This window comes from Hylobates moloch, unplaced genomic scaffold (assembly GCF_009828535.3).
Source record: "Hylobates moloch isolate HMO894 unplaced genomic scaffold, HMol_V3 SCAFFOLD_15, whole genome shotgun sequence".
NCBI classification, from domain to species: Eukaryota; Metazoa; Chordata; class Mammalia; order Primates; family Hylobatidae; genus Hylobates; species Hylobates moloch.
Window position 1 is genome coordinate 96,383,189 of NW_026652290.1, and position 12,824 is coordinate 96,396,012.

The 12,824-nt window shown below is 48.7% G+C and overlaps 1 protein-coding gene and 1 pseudogene across 2 annotated transcripts in view; one reads left to right on the plus strand and one right to left on the minus strand.

The window, feature by feature from the left end:
- Window positions 1-229: 229 nt before the first annotated feature.
- The window catches only part of ZNF555 (zinc finger protein 555), a 40,950-nt gene continuing 28,355 nt past the window's right edge, over window positions 230-12,824 (minus strand). The window contains exons 5-7 of one of the 2 annotated variants that reach the window (XM_058428886.1): window positions 4,689-4,815; window positions 2,365-2,548; window positions 230-1,471 (exon numbers count right to left, since the gene is read on the minus strand). In XM_058428886.1, the coding sequence (XP_058284869.1) occupies window positions 4,814-4,815 (2 nt within the window). In that variant the 3' untranslated portion in view covers window positions 230-1,471; window positions 2,365-2,548; window positions 4,689-4,813. Of the gene's footprint in view, window positions 1,472-2,364; window positions 2,549-3,404; window positions 3,686-4,688; window positions 4,816-12,824 lie in introns of those variants that run through there. The other variant, XM_058428887.1, reaches the window with a different exon arrangement.
- LOC116484289 (large ribosomal subunit protein eL33-like) lies at window positions 1,315-4,761 on the plus strand (annotated as a pseudogene).

Sequence of the window (12,824 nt, forward strand, 5' to 3'; positions counted from 1 at the left end):
ATAAAGGCAATACCACATTTATAAATGTCATGAGATTCTCTCCTGCTGTGAATTTTCTTTTTTGAGACAGAGTCTCGCTCTGTCACCCAGGCTGGAGTACAGTGGTGCCATCTTGGCTCACTGCAAGCTCCGCCTCCCGGGTTCATGCCATTCTCCTGCCTCAGCCTCCCGAGCAGCTGGGACTACAGGCGCCTGCCACCACGCCCGGCTAATTTTTTGTATTTTTTTGTTTTTTTTTTTTTTAGTAGAGACGGGGTTTCACCGTAGCCAGGATGGTCTCGATCTCCCGACCTCGTGATCCGCCCGCCTAGGCCTCCCAAAGTGCTGGGATTACAGGCGTGAGCCACTGCACCCGGCCCTCCTGCTGTGAATTTTCTGAACCATAGTTGTGAATTAATTTGCAGAGGTTTTCCCCCATTACTTAGATGTACTGGGTTTCTTTCCTGTGTGACTTCTCACGTGACCTTGAAAGGCTTTGGGACAACTGAAAGCTTTCCCACATTTTTCGCATCTATTGGGCTTCTGTCCAATCTGCGTTCTTACATTTCTGGAAGAGCAAAGCCCGCCTGAAGGTTTTCCCACACTGGCTGTATTTACATGTTTCTCCCCCATGTGCTTTCTCTCATGTTTGTGTAAAGATGAAGACCAACCATACGTTTTCCCACACGTTTCACATTTATAGACTTTTTCTCTAGTTTGCAATTTGACATCTGTGGAGGGGTGAGGCCTCACGGAAGGCTTTCCCGCACTGCCCCCACTCACAGGTTTCTTTTTAGCGTGCGTTCTCACGTGTTTGTGTAAGGATGAGGGCCAACCAAACGCTTTCCCGCATTTTTCACACCTATACGGTTTCTCCCCGTTGTGAATTCTCATGTGTCGTTGGAAGGATGTTGCCCAGCAGTAGGCTTTCCCACACTGCTTGCACTCATAGGGTCTCCCACCGGCGTGCATGATCATATGGACTCGAAAGGATTTCTGACACCTGAAGCCTTTCCCACAGTGCTTGCACTCATACGGTCTCCCTCCGGCGTGCATCATCACATGCGCGCGAAAGGATTTGGGACAACTGAAGCCTTTCCCACACTGCCCACATTCATAGGGTTTCTCTCCAGTGTGAGTCCTTACATGTTCAGTGAGAGAGTGGGAACGAAGAAATGTCTTCCCACAAGACTGACAGGCATAGGGTTTCTCTCCACTGTGAGTTTTCTCATGCATCTGCAGGTAGGACGGACGACTGAAGGCTTTCCCACATTCCTTACATTTATATAATTTTTGTCCAGAGTGAGCTCTTTTGTGCCTCATCAGGGATGAAGAATGGGTGAAGAGTTTTCCACACTGACTGCATTCGTACCGTCTTACACCAGTACGATGATTCTTGCACAGATGACGATTACAATTTCGAGTCTTTCTGAAGGTTCTTCCACGTTTATTACCTTTACCACTTCTACATGGTCTCTCCACCCTTGGATTTCTGCTAAAAATGGGCAGCACGTTATTAATGGTTTATGCCTTAATAATTTCTTTTTTTTTTTTCCTTGAGATGGAATTTTGCTCTTGTTCCCCAGGCTGGAGTGCAGTGGCACAATCTTGGTTCACTGCAACCTCTGCCTCCTGGGTTCAAGCAATTCTCCGTCTCAGCCTCCTGAGCAGCTAGGATTACAGTCACACGCCACCACGCCCAGCTAATTTTTGTATTTTTAGTAGAGATGGGGTTTCACCATATTGGTCAGGCTGGTCACAAACTCCTCACCTCAGGTGATCCACCTGCCTTGACCTCTCAAAGTGCTGCGATTACAGACATGAGCCACTGTGTCCAGCTAATTATTCCTTAATATATATTAATGAATATTAGGATAACATTTTTGCCATTTTCTGTACAAGGGTAAGTTTCCTGTACTGTTGAAATTATTTCAAACTGGAATAAACAAAATACTCTGGTAGAAAGTTCAACCACAGCCCATTACAAAATCAATAGTAATATGTGGTGTTCTCTGATAATTGTTTCTAACAGAATTATCTTTTTTTTTTTTTTTTTTTTTTTTTTTTTTTTTGAGACAGAGTCTCACTCTGTTGCCCAGCCCAGGCTAGAGTGCAGTGGCACGATGTTGGCTCGCTGCAACCTCCACCTCCTGGGTCCAAGCAATTCTCCTGTCTCAGCCATCTGAGCAGCTAGGATTACAGCCACATGCCACCACGCCTATTTTTGTATTTTTAGTAAAGATAGGGTTTCACCGTGTTGGTCAGGCTGGTCACAAACTCCTCACCTCAGGTGATCCATCCGCCTCGGCCTCCCAAAGTGCTGGGATTACAGGTATGAGCCACCGTGCCCGGCGATACTGCCTTTTTCTTCTAAGTGCCACTCACCTCGAATGTCTCTCCATGGTGGTGTGCTTGTCTTTAACACTACATTCTTCCCAATTTTTTCCTAAAAGGGAGGCCCATGCATTCTTTCTTGTGAACTTTTCTATTTTCTGTTTAAGGGATAATTTTTCTCCACAAGTATCCTGCTGAGAAATGGACCCATTGGTTTTAAGTTGAGCCTCATTATCTGAAACAAAAAAGTGAACCAATAGGATGAGGAAGGCATCTGCAAAGAAAGAAGTAATTCAGGTGTTTAATTGTTTCATGACTTCATTATGTTATGTTATTTTATTTATTTATTTTTGAGACAGAGTCTCACTCTGTCGCCCAGGCTGGAGTGCAGTGGTGCGATCTCAGCTCACTGCAAGCTCCGCCTCCCAGATTCAAGTGATTCTCCTGTCTCAGCCTCCCAAGTAGCTGGGACTACAGGTGCCTGCCACCACGCCCAGCTAATTTTTTGTATTTTTAGTAGAGATGGGGTTTCACCATATTGGCCAGGCTGGTCTCAATCTCCTGACATTGTGATTTGCCTGCCTTGGCCTCTCAAAGTGCTGGGATTACAGGTGTGAGCCACTGTGCCCGGCCTGACTTCATTAAGAAGAAGTACAAGAGCTCTCTTTCTGCCATCTTGGAGCCTGTGGAGGCCTGAAGGGAACACGACTTCCAAAAGAAAATGTGTCTGGAAGGTGGTGGTCCAAGGCCATTTTGGCTGCGTGTAAGCAGGGTCTCCAGAACCAAAGGGAGCACACAGCTCTTCTTAAAACTGAAGGTGTTTGGCCAGGTGTGGTGGCTCACGCCTGTAATCCCAGCTCTTTGGGAGGCCAAGGCGGGCGGATCACGAGGTCAGGAGATCGAGACCACCCTGGCTAACACGGTGAAACCCCGTCTCTACTAAAAATACAAAAAATTAGCTGGGCGCGGTGGCAGGTGCCTGTAGTCCCAGCTACTCGGGAGGCTGAGGCAGGAGAATGGCATGAACCCGGGAGGCAGAGCTTGCGGTGAGCTGAGATCGCGCCACTGCACTCCAGCCTGGGTGACAGAGCGAGACTCCATCTCAAAATAATAATAATAATAATAATTGAAGGTGTTTATGCTCAAGATGAAACTGAATTCTATTTGGGTAAGAGACATGCTTATGTATACAAAGCAAACAACAACACAGTGACTCCTGGTGGCAAACCAAACCAAACCGGAATCATCTGAGGAAAGATCATTCAGGCCCACAGAAACAGTGGCATGATTCACGCCAAATTCTGAAGCAATCTTCCTGCTAAGGCCATTGGTCACAGAATCCCTGTGATGCTGTCCCTCTCAAGGATTTCAACTAATGAGAAGTTAAAAAAAAAAAAAAAAAAAGTACAAGCGGTCAAAATGGTAGACAATTTTAAATGCACAGAAAAATCAACACAAGGTTTCAAACAATTAACCTCTCTGTGTCCCCAATATGTACCTGCACTGATAACACAAAAGGACCCTAACTAAGTCTTTTCTTTTTCTTTCTTTTTTTTTTTTTTGAGACAGAGTATCACTCTGTTGCCCAGGCTGGAGTGCAATGACGCAATCTCGACTCACTGCAACCTCCGCCTCCCGAGTTCAAGTGATTCTGCTGCCTCAGCCTCCCGAGTAGCTGGGACTACAGGTGCCCGCCACCACACCTGGCTAATTTTTTGTATTTTTAGTAGAGATGGGGTTTCACCATCTTGGCCAGGCTAGTCTCAAACTCCTGACCTCATGATCCGCCTGCCTCAGCCTCCCAAAGTGCTGGTATTACAGGCGTGAGCCACCGCACCTGGCCGACCCTAAGTCTTTTCAACAAGACACAAAGAAAAGTACAGATCGATAGGTAGATTTTTATTATCACAGAGAAGCTACCGAATTTTAGGTCCAGGACATCAATGATTATAACTGTCTTATTAATCAATGTATTCCCCTTCTACATTCTAAATCTTAGAATAGGCTTAATGAGCAAGATATATTTATTCTATTTTTTTTTTTTGAGACAGAGTCTCGCTCTGTGGCCCAGGCTGGAGTGCCGTGGCATGATCTCGGCTCACTGCAACCTCTGCCTCCCGGGTTCAAGCGATTCTCCTGCCTCAGCCTCCCAAGTAGCTAGGACTACAGGAGCATGCTACCACACCGGGCTAATTTTTGATTTTTTTGTAGAGACAAGGTCTCACTATGTTGCCCAGGCTGGTTGTCAACTCCTAGCCTCAAGTGATCCTCCTGCCTTAGCCTCCTAAAGCACTGGGAATACAGGCATGAACCACTGTAACCAGACAAAACATTTATTATCTAATAACTAAATACAGAAATAATGCCATCATTACCTACTGAGGCCAGGTGCTTGAAGGTCTCCAGCATCACATCTCTGTAGAGTTTTCTCTGAGCAGGATTCAGTAAGGCCCACTCCTCCAGAGTGAAATCCACAACCACGTCTTGAAAGACCACTGTGTCCTAAAACAAACCACATATGTGTATGTGAGGATGGGTAAAACTCACAGCACTGGGGAACTGAACTCAGTTCATGGGACACTCACACAAGATCCTGCAGTCTCCCAAAATCTATTTAAGACTCAGTCCTCAGACCTCTTCCCCTCTGTCTCTAATCACTTCCTGTGTCGTAGGTTTTTTTTGTCTTTGACAAATAAAAGTTGTATACATTTAAGGTGTAGGTGATGATTTGATACACATATACTCTGGGAAATGATTGCCATGAAGTTAATTAACACGTCTGTCACCAGTTACCTTTTTAAAAAATCTGATGGTAAGAACAGGTAAGATTTATACTCTTAGTACATTTCATTTTTTTTTTTTTTTTGAGACAGAGTCTCGCTCTGTCGCCCCAGGCTAGAGTGCAGTAGGGCCATCTCGGCTCATTGCAAGCTCCGCCTCCTGGGTTCAAGCGATTGTCCTGCCTCAGTCTCCCGAGTAGCTGGGATTACAGGTGCACACCAACATGCCTAATTTTTATATTTTTAGTAGAGACGGGGTTTCACCGTGTTGGCCAGGCTGCTCTTGAACTCCTGACCTCAAGTGATCCAACCGTCTTGGCCTCCCAAAGTGCTGGGATTATAGGCGTGAGTCACCATGCCCAGCCTTTTAGTATTTTTTTTTTTTTTTTTTTTTGAGACGGAGTCTCGCTCTGCCACCCAGGCTAGAGTTCAGTGGCGCGATCTCGGCTCACTGCAACCTCCGCCTCCCGGGTTCAAGCAATTCTCCTGCCTCAGCCTCCTGAGTAGTTGGGATTACAGGCGCCCGCCACCACGCCCAACTAATTTTTGTATTTTTAGTAGAGATGGGGTTTTACCGTGTTGGTCAGGCTGGTCTCGAACCCCTGACCTCGTGATCCCCCCACCTTGGACTCCCAAAGTGCTGGGATTACAGGCGTGAGCTACCGCGCCCAGCCCAGTGTATTTCAAGTGTACATTACAGTATCCTTAAATACAGTCACCATGTTGTACACTGGATGTAGAGAATTTATTCATCTTACAATGGAAAGTTGGTTCACTTTGACAACATCTCTCCCCACTTCCCCTGCGCCTCAGCCGCAGGCAATCACTCTTCTACTCTCTTCCTCTAGGAATCTGGTTCTTTTCGATTCTCCATTTGAGTAAGATCATCCGGTGTTCATCTTTCTATGCCTGGCTTGTCTCACGTAGCATAATGTGCCCCAGGTTCATCCCTGCTGTCGCCATGGCAGGATTTCCTTCTTTATTATGACTGAATAACATTTAACTGTATACATGCGTATGCCCTATACTTTTTTTTTCTTGAGACGGCGTCTCGCTCTGTCGCCCAGGCTGGAGTGCAGTGGTGTGATCTCGGCTCACTGCAACCTCCGTGTGTCATATATTCTTTATCCTGTGTCACAGTCTTTAGAAAAAAAAATTTTTTTGAGATAGAGTCTCGCTCTGTCACCTAGGCTGGAGTACAATGGTGCGATCTTGGCTCACTGCAACCTCCGTCTCCAGGGTTCAAGTGATCCTCCTGCTTCAGCCTCCCAAGTAGCTGGGATTACAGCCACATATCACCACGCCTGGCTAATTTTTTGTATTTTTAGTAGAGACAGGGCTTCACCGCATTAGCCAGGATGGTCTCAATCTCCTGACCTTGTGATCCGCCTGCCTCGTTCTCCCAAAGTGCTGGGATTACAGGCGTGAACCATTGCGCCCGGCCTTTTTTTTTTGAGATGGAGTCTTGCTGTGTCGCCCAGGCTGGAGTGCAACAGCGTGATCTCGGCTCACTGCAAACTCCGCCTTCAGAGTTCAAGCGATTCTTCTGCCTCAGCCTCCCGAGTAGCTGGGATTACAGGCGTGTGCCACCACGTCCAACTAATTTTTGTATTTTATTAGAGATGAGGTTTCACCATGTTGGCCAGGTTGGTCTCAAACTCCTGACCTCAGGCGATCTGCCTGCTTTGACCTCCCAAAGTGCTGGGATTGCAGGCATGAGCCATCGCGCCTGGCCAGAAAATTTTTTAGAGACAAGGTCTCACTCTGTTGCGCAGGCTGGAATGCAGTGGCGCAATCAGAGCTCACTGCAGCCTTGAACTCCTGGGCTCAAGCCATCCGCCTGCCTCAGCTTCCCAACTAACTGGGATTACAGCTGTGTGCCACCATGCCTGGCTAATTTTTATCATTATTATTTTTTAGTAGACTCAGGGTTTTACCATGTTGGTCAGGCTGGTCTCGATCTCCTGACCTCAACTGATCCACCTGCCTCGGCATCCCAAAGTGCTGGGATTACAGGCAAGGGCCCCAACCCAAAATAGTAAAATGTCATCTGCTCCCTGAAACTAGCAACAAGAGAAGCTTTCAGAAGTGATCCAATTTAAATCAGTCATGGCGAATGTAGTATACAATGAAAAAACATAGAAACGAGAAAATTGTTCTGGGTGGGAGAAACAGCCAGAGGTTAGGCCCTAAGGAAGGAGTGGGCCTTGGCTCTTTCAGGCACAGGCAGAGCCTGTGTGACTGGACAGAGGGGGATGGGGAGTGACAGCCAAGGGGGGTCGAGTGACGTGAAGTGAGGCACATCACTCTGTGGGGAACTCATCAGCCACAGTAAGGACTTGGCTTTGGCTCTGAATGACTCCAGGCCTTTGCACAGAGCAGTGATCTCATCTAACAGCTGAGACTAGATCATAGGGGACAGATACAGACACCGGGACACCTGTTAGGAGGCGAAAGCCGCACTAGGTGAGAAGTAGGCGTGTCAGCTTGGGTGGTCACAGTGTAGTCATGTGCAGGACCGGCATAAGAGGAGATATAGGCTGGGCGAGGTGGCTCACGCCTGTAATCCCAGCACTTTGGGAGGCCAAAGTGGGTGGATCACGAGGTCAGGAGATTGAGACCATCCTAGCTAACACGGTGAAACCCCGTCTCTACTAAAAACACAAAAAAATTAGCCGGGCGTGGTGGCGGGTGCCTGTAGTCCCAGCTACCCAGGAGGCTGAGGCAGGAGAGTGGCATGAACCCAGGAGGCAGAGCTTGCAGTGAGCTGAGATCACGCCATTGCACTCCAGCCTGGGTGACAGAGCGAGACTCCGTCTCAAAAAAAAAAAAAAGAGGAGATATAAAATTTCCTCGTGGGCTCAAGTTGGGGCAAGACAGGACAGGAAGAATCAAGGAAGACTGATTATTTCACGCAGGAAAACTGGAATAATGGGGTTACCAGCAACTGAGACGTAGGTGGTAATATGTGGACCAGGCTCTTGGGGAGAGGCTGAGGATATACCGCAATGCAGCTGAGAATAACACATTCAACTGGACACACATATAATAATGTCTTTAGGGGCACTGGTCACAATGGAAAAAATTTGAAAATACCCAAATGGTCACTAGCAAGCAGTGGAATAAACACTAACAATATATCCCTATGAGTGAATATAAAAGAGTGATAAAGGGGCCGGGCGCGGTGGCTTATGCCTGTAATCCCAGCACTTTGGGAGGCTGAGGTGGGTGGATCAGCTGAGGTCAGGAGTTCGAGACCTGCCTGGCCAACACGGTGGAACCCCGTCTCTACTAAAAATACAAAAATTAGCTGGGTGTGGCCACGCGTGCCTGTAATCCCAGCTACTCGGGAGGCTGAGGCAGGAGAACCACTTGAACCCAGGAGGTGGAGGTTGCAGTAAGCGGAGATCGTGCCATTGCACTCCAGCCTGGGTGACACAGCGAGGCTCCATCTCAAAAAAAAAAAAAAAAAAAAAAGCCAGTCATGGTGGCACATGCTGCCTGTAATCCTAGCATTTTGGGAGGCCGAGGCAGGTGGATCACCTGAAGTCAGGAGTTCGTGACCAGCCTGGCCAACATGGTAAAACCCTGTCTCTACTAAAAATACAAAAATTAGCTGGACATGGTGGCACGCAGCTGTAGTTCCAGCTACTGGGGAGGCTGAGGCAGGAGAATCAATCGCTTGAACCCAAGAGGCGGAGGTTGCAGTGAGCCGAGATCGCGCCACTGCACTCCAGCCTGGGTGACAGAGCAAGACTCCGTTTCAAAAAATAAAAACAAAAAAGAAAAGAACAGAATTATCATCTGTCACAAATTCTCCACCCTGGAAAAGGAGAAAACTGATATTTTAGCGAGTTTTTGTAATTCACCAAATTATATACCAAACATTTTTTTCTTGTAGCAATGTATTCATTTCGGCGGGTGTCATAATAAAAGAGAGATTTTCTCTCTTTCTCTGCGATTCTTTTTCCAGGGAACCCCGTCAAGGGCTAAGCCCTGGAATCCCATTTGTCATCACCGAAAATAAAACAACAGATGTGAGAAACTTAACCACACATGCAAAAAAGGAACGGAAAAAAAAAAAAAAGGCATGCTAGAATTTTTAACAAATGGAATGTAAGACGAGAGCTTTATTTTTTTTCTTAAATTCACCTCCTTGGAAATATTTTATCTTTCAAAACTGTATTCTTTACTGTATGTTCTATTGACTGAAAAAATCTGAGGCTCAAGGAACCAAATCAGTCTTTAGAAGGAGAGAAACCCAGGCAGGGGCGGCTGGGCTGGAGTCCGGCCTGCGGGCCTTTGGGGTCAGGCCCGGCCGTCCCGCCACGTGGAGCGCCCGCACCACCTGTCCACCCCTCGCCCCTCCCAGGGACGTGGGCCTGGGTCCGGGCCCAAAGCCTGCATCCAAACGCATTCTGCTTTGGGATTGTTGCACCGCCTCGCTGGGGTGAGTTTTTTTTTTTTTTATTTTGTACTTGGGTTAGTTTTTCTTCCAATTAACTTTGTGAGACCCCACAGGGCAGGAGTCATTTCTGTCTTTTTTTCCCCTCCATCCCAGCGTCCTGACAACTACAACTTTCCAGGGAATGAAGACTGGGGCAGGGGAAGAAGCTCCCCGCAGGACCCGGGGGTGAGACGGGGACAGAGGCTGCATGGGCTGGGAGGGGGGGGGGTCCCCGGCGGCTCCCCTGGGAGTTTCAGCGTGTTCTGGCCGCTTCCAACCCTCCCCTCCCAGGGCTCCGGCTCAGGCTCGGCTCCTGCCCTGCACTCACCATGTCCTGCCCGTTCCTGAGCTCTTTGAGGAGCTCCCTGCGCCTCGCAGCCGGTGCAGGTGAGCACGATGGGGACACCTGTGGTCACTCAGGGCAGGCCGGGTGTGCTCAGCAGGGAGAACAGCAACGCCCCGCCCCTGGGGCTGTGATTGGACTGTTCTCTTCTCTGCTCATCTCTGATTGGAGAGCTCACCAGTCACATCCCAAATCCCCTGATTGGACAGTTCTTTAGACTCTGCCCTTCCTCTTCTGGTTGGTCAACTTGCTATCCTCTGAGCTCCTCTGATTGGGCAGTTCTTCAGGCCCCACCCAAGCTTTCCTAATTGGTCAGGTTTCCAGGCCCTGCCTCAGCTCCTTTGATTTGACAGGTCTCCAGGCTCTGCCCCGACCCCTCTGATTGACAGTTCTCATCTGGATTCTCCACCTCAGCTCCCCTGATTGGTCAGTTCTCTAGGCCCCACCCCAGCTTCCTGATTGGTCAGTTCTCAGGTCTTGGGTTCTGCAGGCAGCAGCCCCCATCCACAGTGGTCTCCTTCCTGAAATGAAAATGGTGCTGACTTAGAGGGAAACCTGGGCCCTTTGGGTATCCACCTGTAGAAAAAAGCAGCTTCTTCTGTCCTCAGTCTGTTGCCAGATTCCATGACACTGGAGGAGGTCCCCTCTCTCTCCCGACCAGTAGACACCTGGGGAGGCCCATGGGGTCAAGTGAGTGACCAAAGAAAGATTTACCATTCCCTAACTAGGGTCAGCACAATTGCTAGAACTGAACTCTAGAGCCATTAGCAATGGTCTAGCCGGCCGGGCGCGGTGGCTCATGCCCATAATCCCAGCGCTTTGGGAGGCCAAGGTGGGTGGATCACCTGAGGTCAGGAGTTCGAGACCAGCCTGGCCAACATGATGAACCCGTCTTGATCTTTTGACCTCATGATCCACCTGCCTTGGCCTCCAAAAGTGCTGGGATTACAGGCATGAGCCACCATGCCTGGCCAACACTGGGCTCTTGAACGAGGCATTCAAAGCAACTTTCTGCTCTCTTATACTCTCAGGCTAGAGGCCTCCTAGAACTGATGGCTCAAACAAACCTTGTTGACATTACAGACCACACATGGTCTTCTAAATGGGTCTCCTCCACTGTGTGCAGCTTTACTTAGGCTCAACCCCAGCCTTTAGGGCCCCTCACTTTGTCCTGATCTTCAGATTTATTGGCACCTTAGAGTACAACCACAACACATGCTTCTCTCTTTCTTTTTCTTTCTTTCTTTTTTTTTTTTTTTGAGACAGAGTCTTGCCCTGTTGCCCAGGCTAGAGTGCAGTGGTACGATCTGGGCTCACTGCAAGCTCCGCCTCCTGGGTTCACGCCATTCTCCTGCCTCAGCCTCCCAAATAGCTGGGACTGCAGGCTCCCGCCACCACGCCCGGCTAATTTTTTGTATTTTTAGTGGAGAGACGGGGTTTGCACCGTGTTAGCCAGGATGGTCTCAATTTCCTGACCTCATGATCCGCCTGCCTCGGCCTCCCAAAGTGCTGGGATTACAGGCATGAGCCACAGCGCCCGGCCACCATCTTTAGTTTCCATAGGAGAACTACACATCCGATGGATGCTTCTAGCTTCCTTGGCAATTGTTTTAGGCTACTGTTACCTTCTTGCTTATCAAGTTGCATATTTACTTCTTGGGGCTAAGTGACTGAAATTTACCTTGAAGAAACGCAGGATTGTTCTTTATTTCTATGCTTGGGAGCCCCACAGACCGTGAAGTGGGAGTCCCTGCTCCATCTCACACCCGCTCCCAAACCTCCTCTTGACACACGTGTGCTAATTTTCTGCTCATTGCACGTACTTTTCGGGCCATCTCAGGCACTGCCTTAGGCACACATGATGTCATCCTGTCAACTCAAACCATGAAGCCCTCGGAAAACGTTCAGCACACCCTAACCACACGCAGCAGAGAGCTAACGCTTTAGATGCTTTCCGTGAAGGACAGCGCTCCCTGGCAGAGGCGACAGCTGATGACTGCTTGGCTCCGGACTATTTGTTGGCCAGCCAGGGAGAGTTATGTTCCCTTAAAGGGGCTGCTGGCTATACGAGGGTACTGGAAAGTTTTCACAAATAACAATTGTTGGGGACCAGCCTCAACATCACCTGTAGGGTACCCAAAATCCAGTGGCGACGAAGGAATGAGAAGAGACAGCTTGAGTGCACAAAGAGGCCGGGCGCAGTGGCTCACGCCTGTAATCCCAGCACTTTGGGAGGCCAAGGACAGCGGATCACGAGGTCAGGAGATCGAGACCATCCTGGCTAACGTGGTGAAATCCCATCTCTACTAAAAATACAAAAAATTAGCCGGTTGTGGTGGCGGGCGCCTGTAGTCCCAGCTACTCAGGAGGCTGAGGCAGGAGAATGGCTTGAACCTGGGAGGCAGAGCTTGCAGTGAGCCAAGATCACGCCATTGCACTCCAGCCTGGGAGACAGAACAAGATTCTGTCTCAAAAAAAAAAAAAAAAAAAAAAAGAATGCATAAAGAGTGGGGGCCAGGGGGCCAATTGCAAAATGGAGGCTGGAAAAGGCACCAAGCTCTGGTCTCCTCACTATATATTGAGTACAGTCACTTATATCTAAGAAGCAGACGTGGCCGGGCGCGGTGGCTCACGCCTGTAATCTCAGCACTTTGGGAGGCTGGGGTGGGTGGATCACGAGGTCAGGAGATCGAGACCATCCTGGCTAACACGGTGAAACCCCGTCTTTACTAAAAAAAAAGAAAAGAAAATTAGCCAGGCGTGGTGGCGGGTGCCTGTAGTCCCAGCTATTCGGGAGGCTGAGGCAGGAGAATGGCGTGAACCCGGGAGGCAGAGCTTGCAGTGAGCGGAGATCGCACCACTGCACTCCAGCCTGGGCAACAGAGCCAGACTCCGTCACAAAAAAAAAAAAAAAGAAAGAAAAGAAAAAAGCAGACGTAGG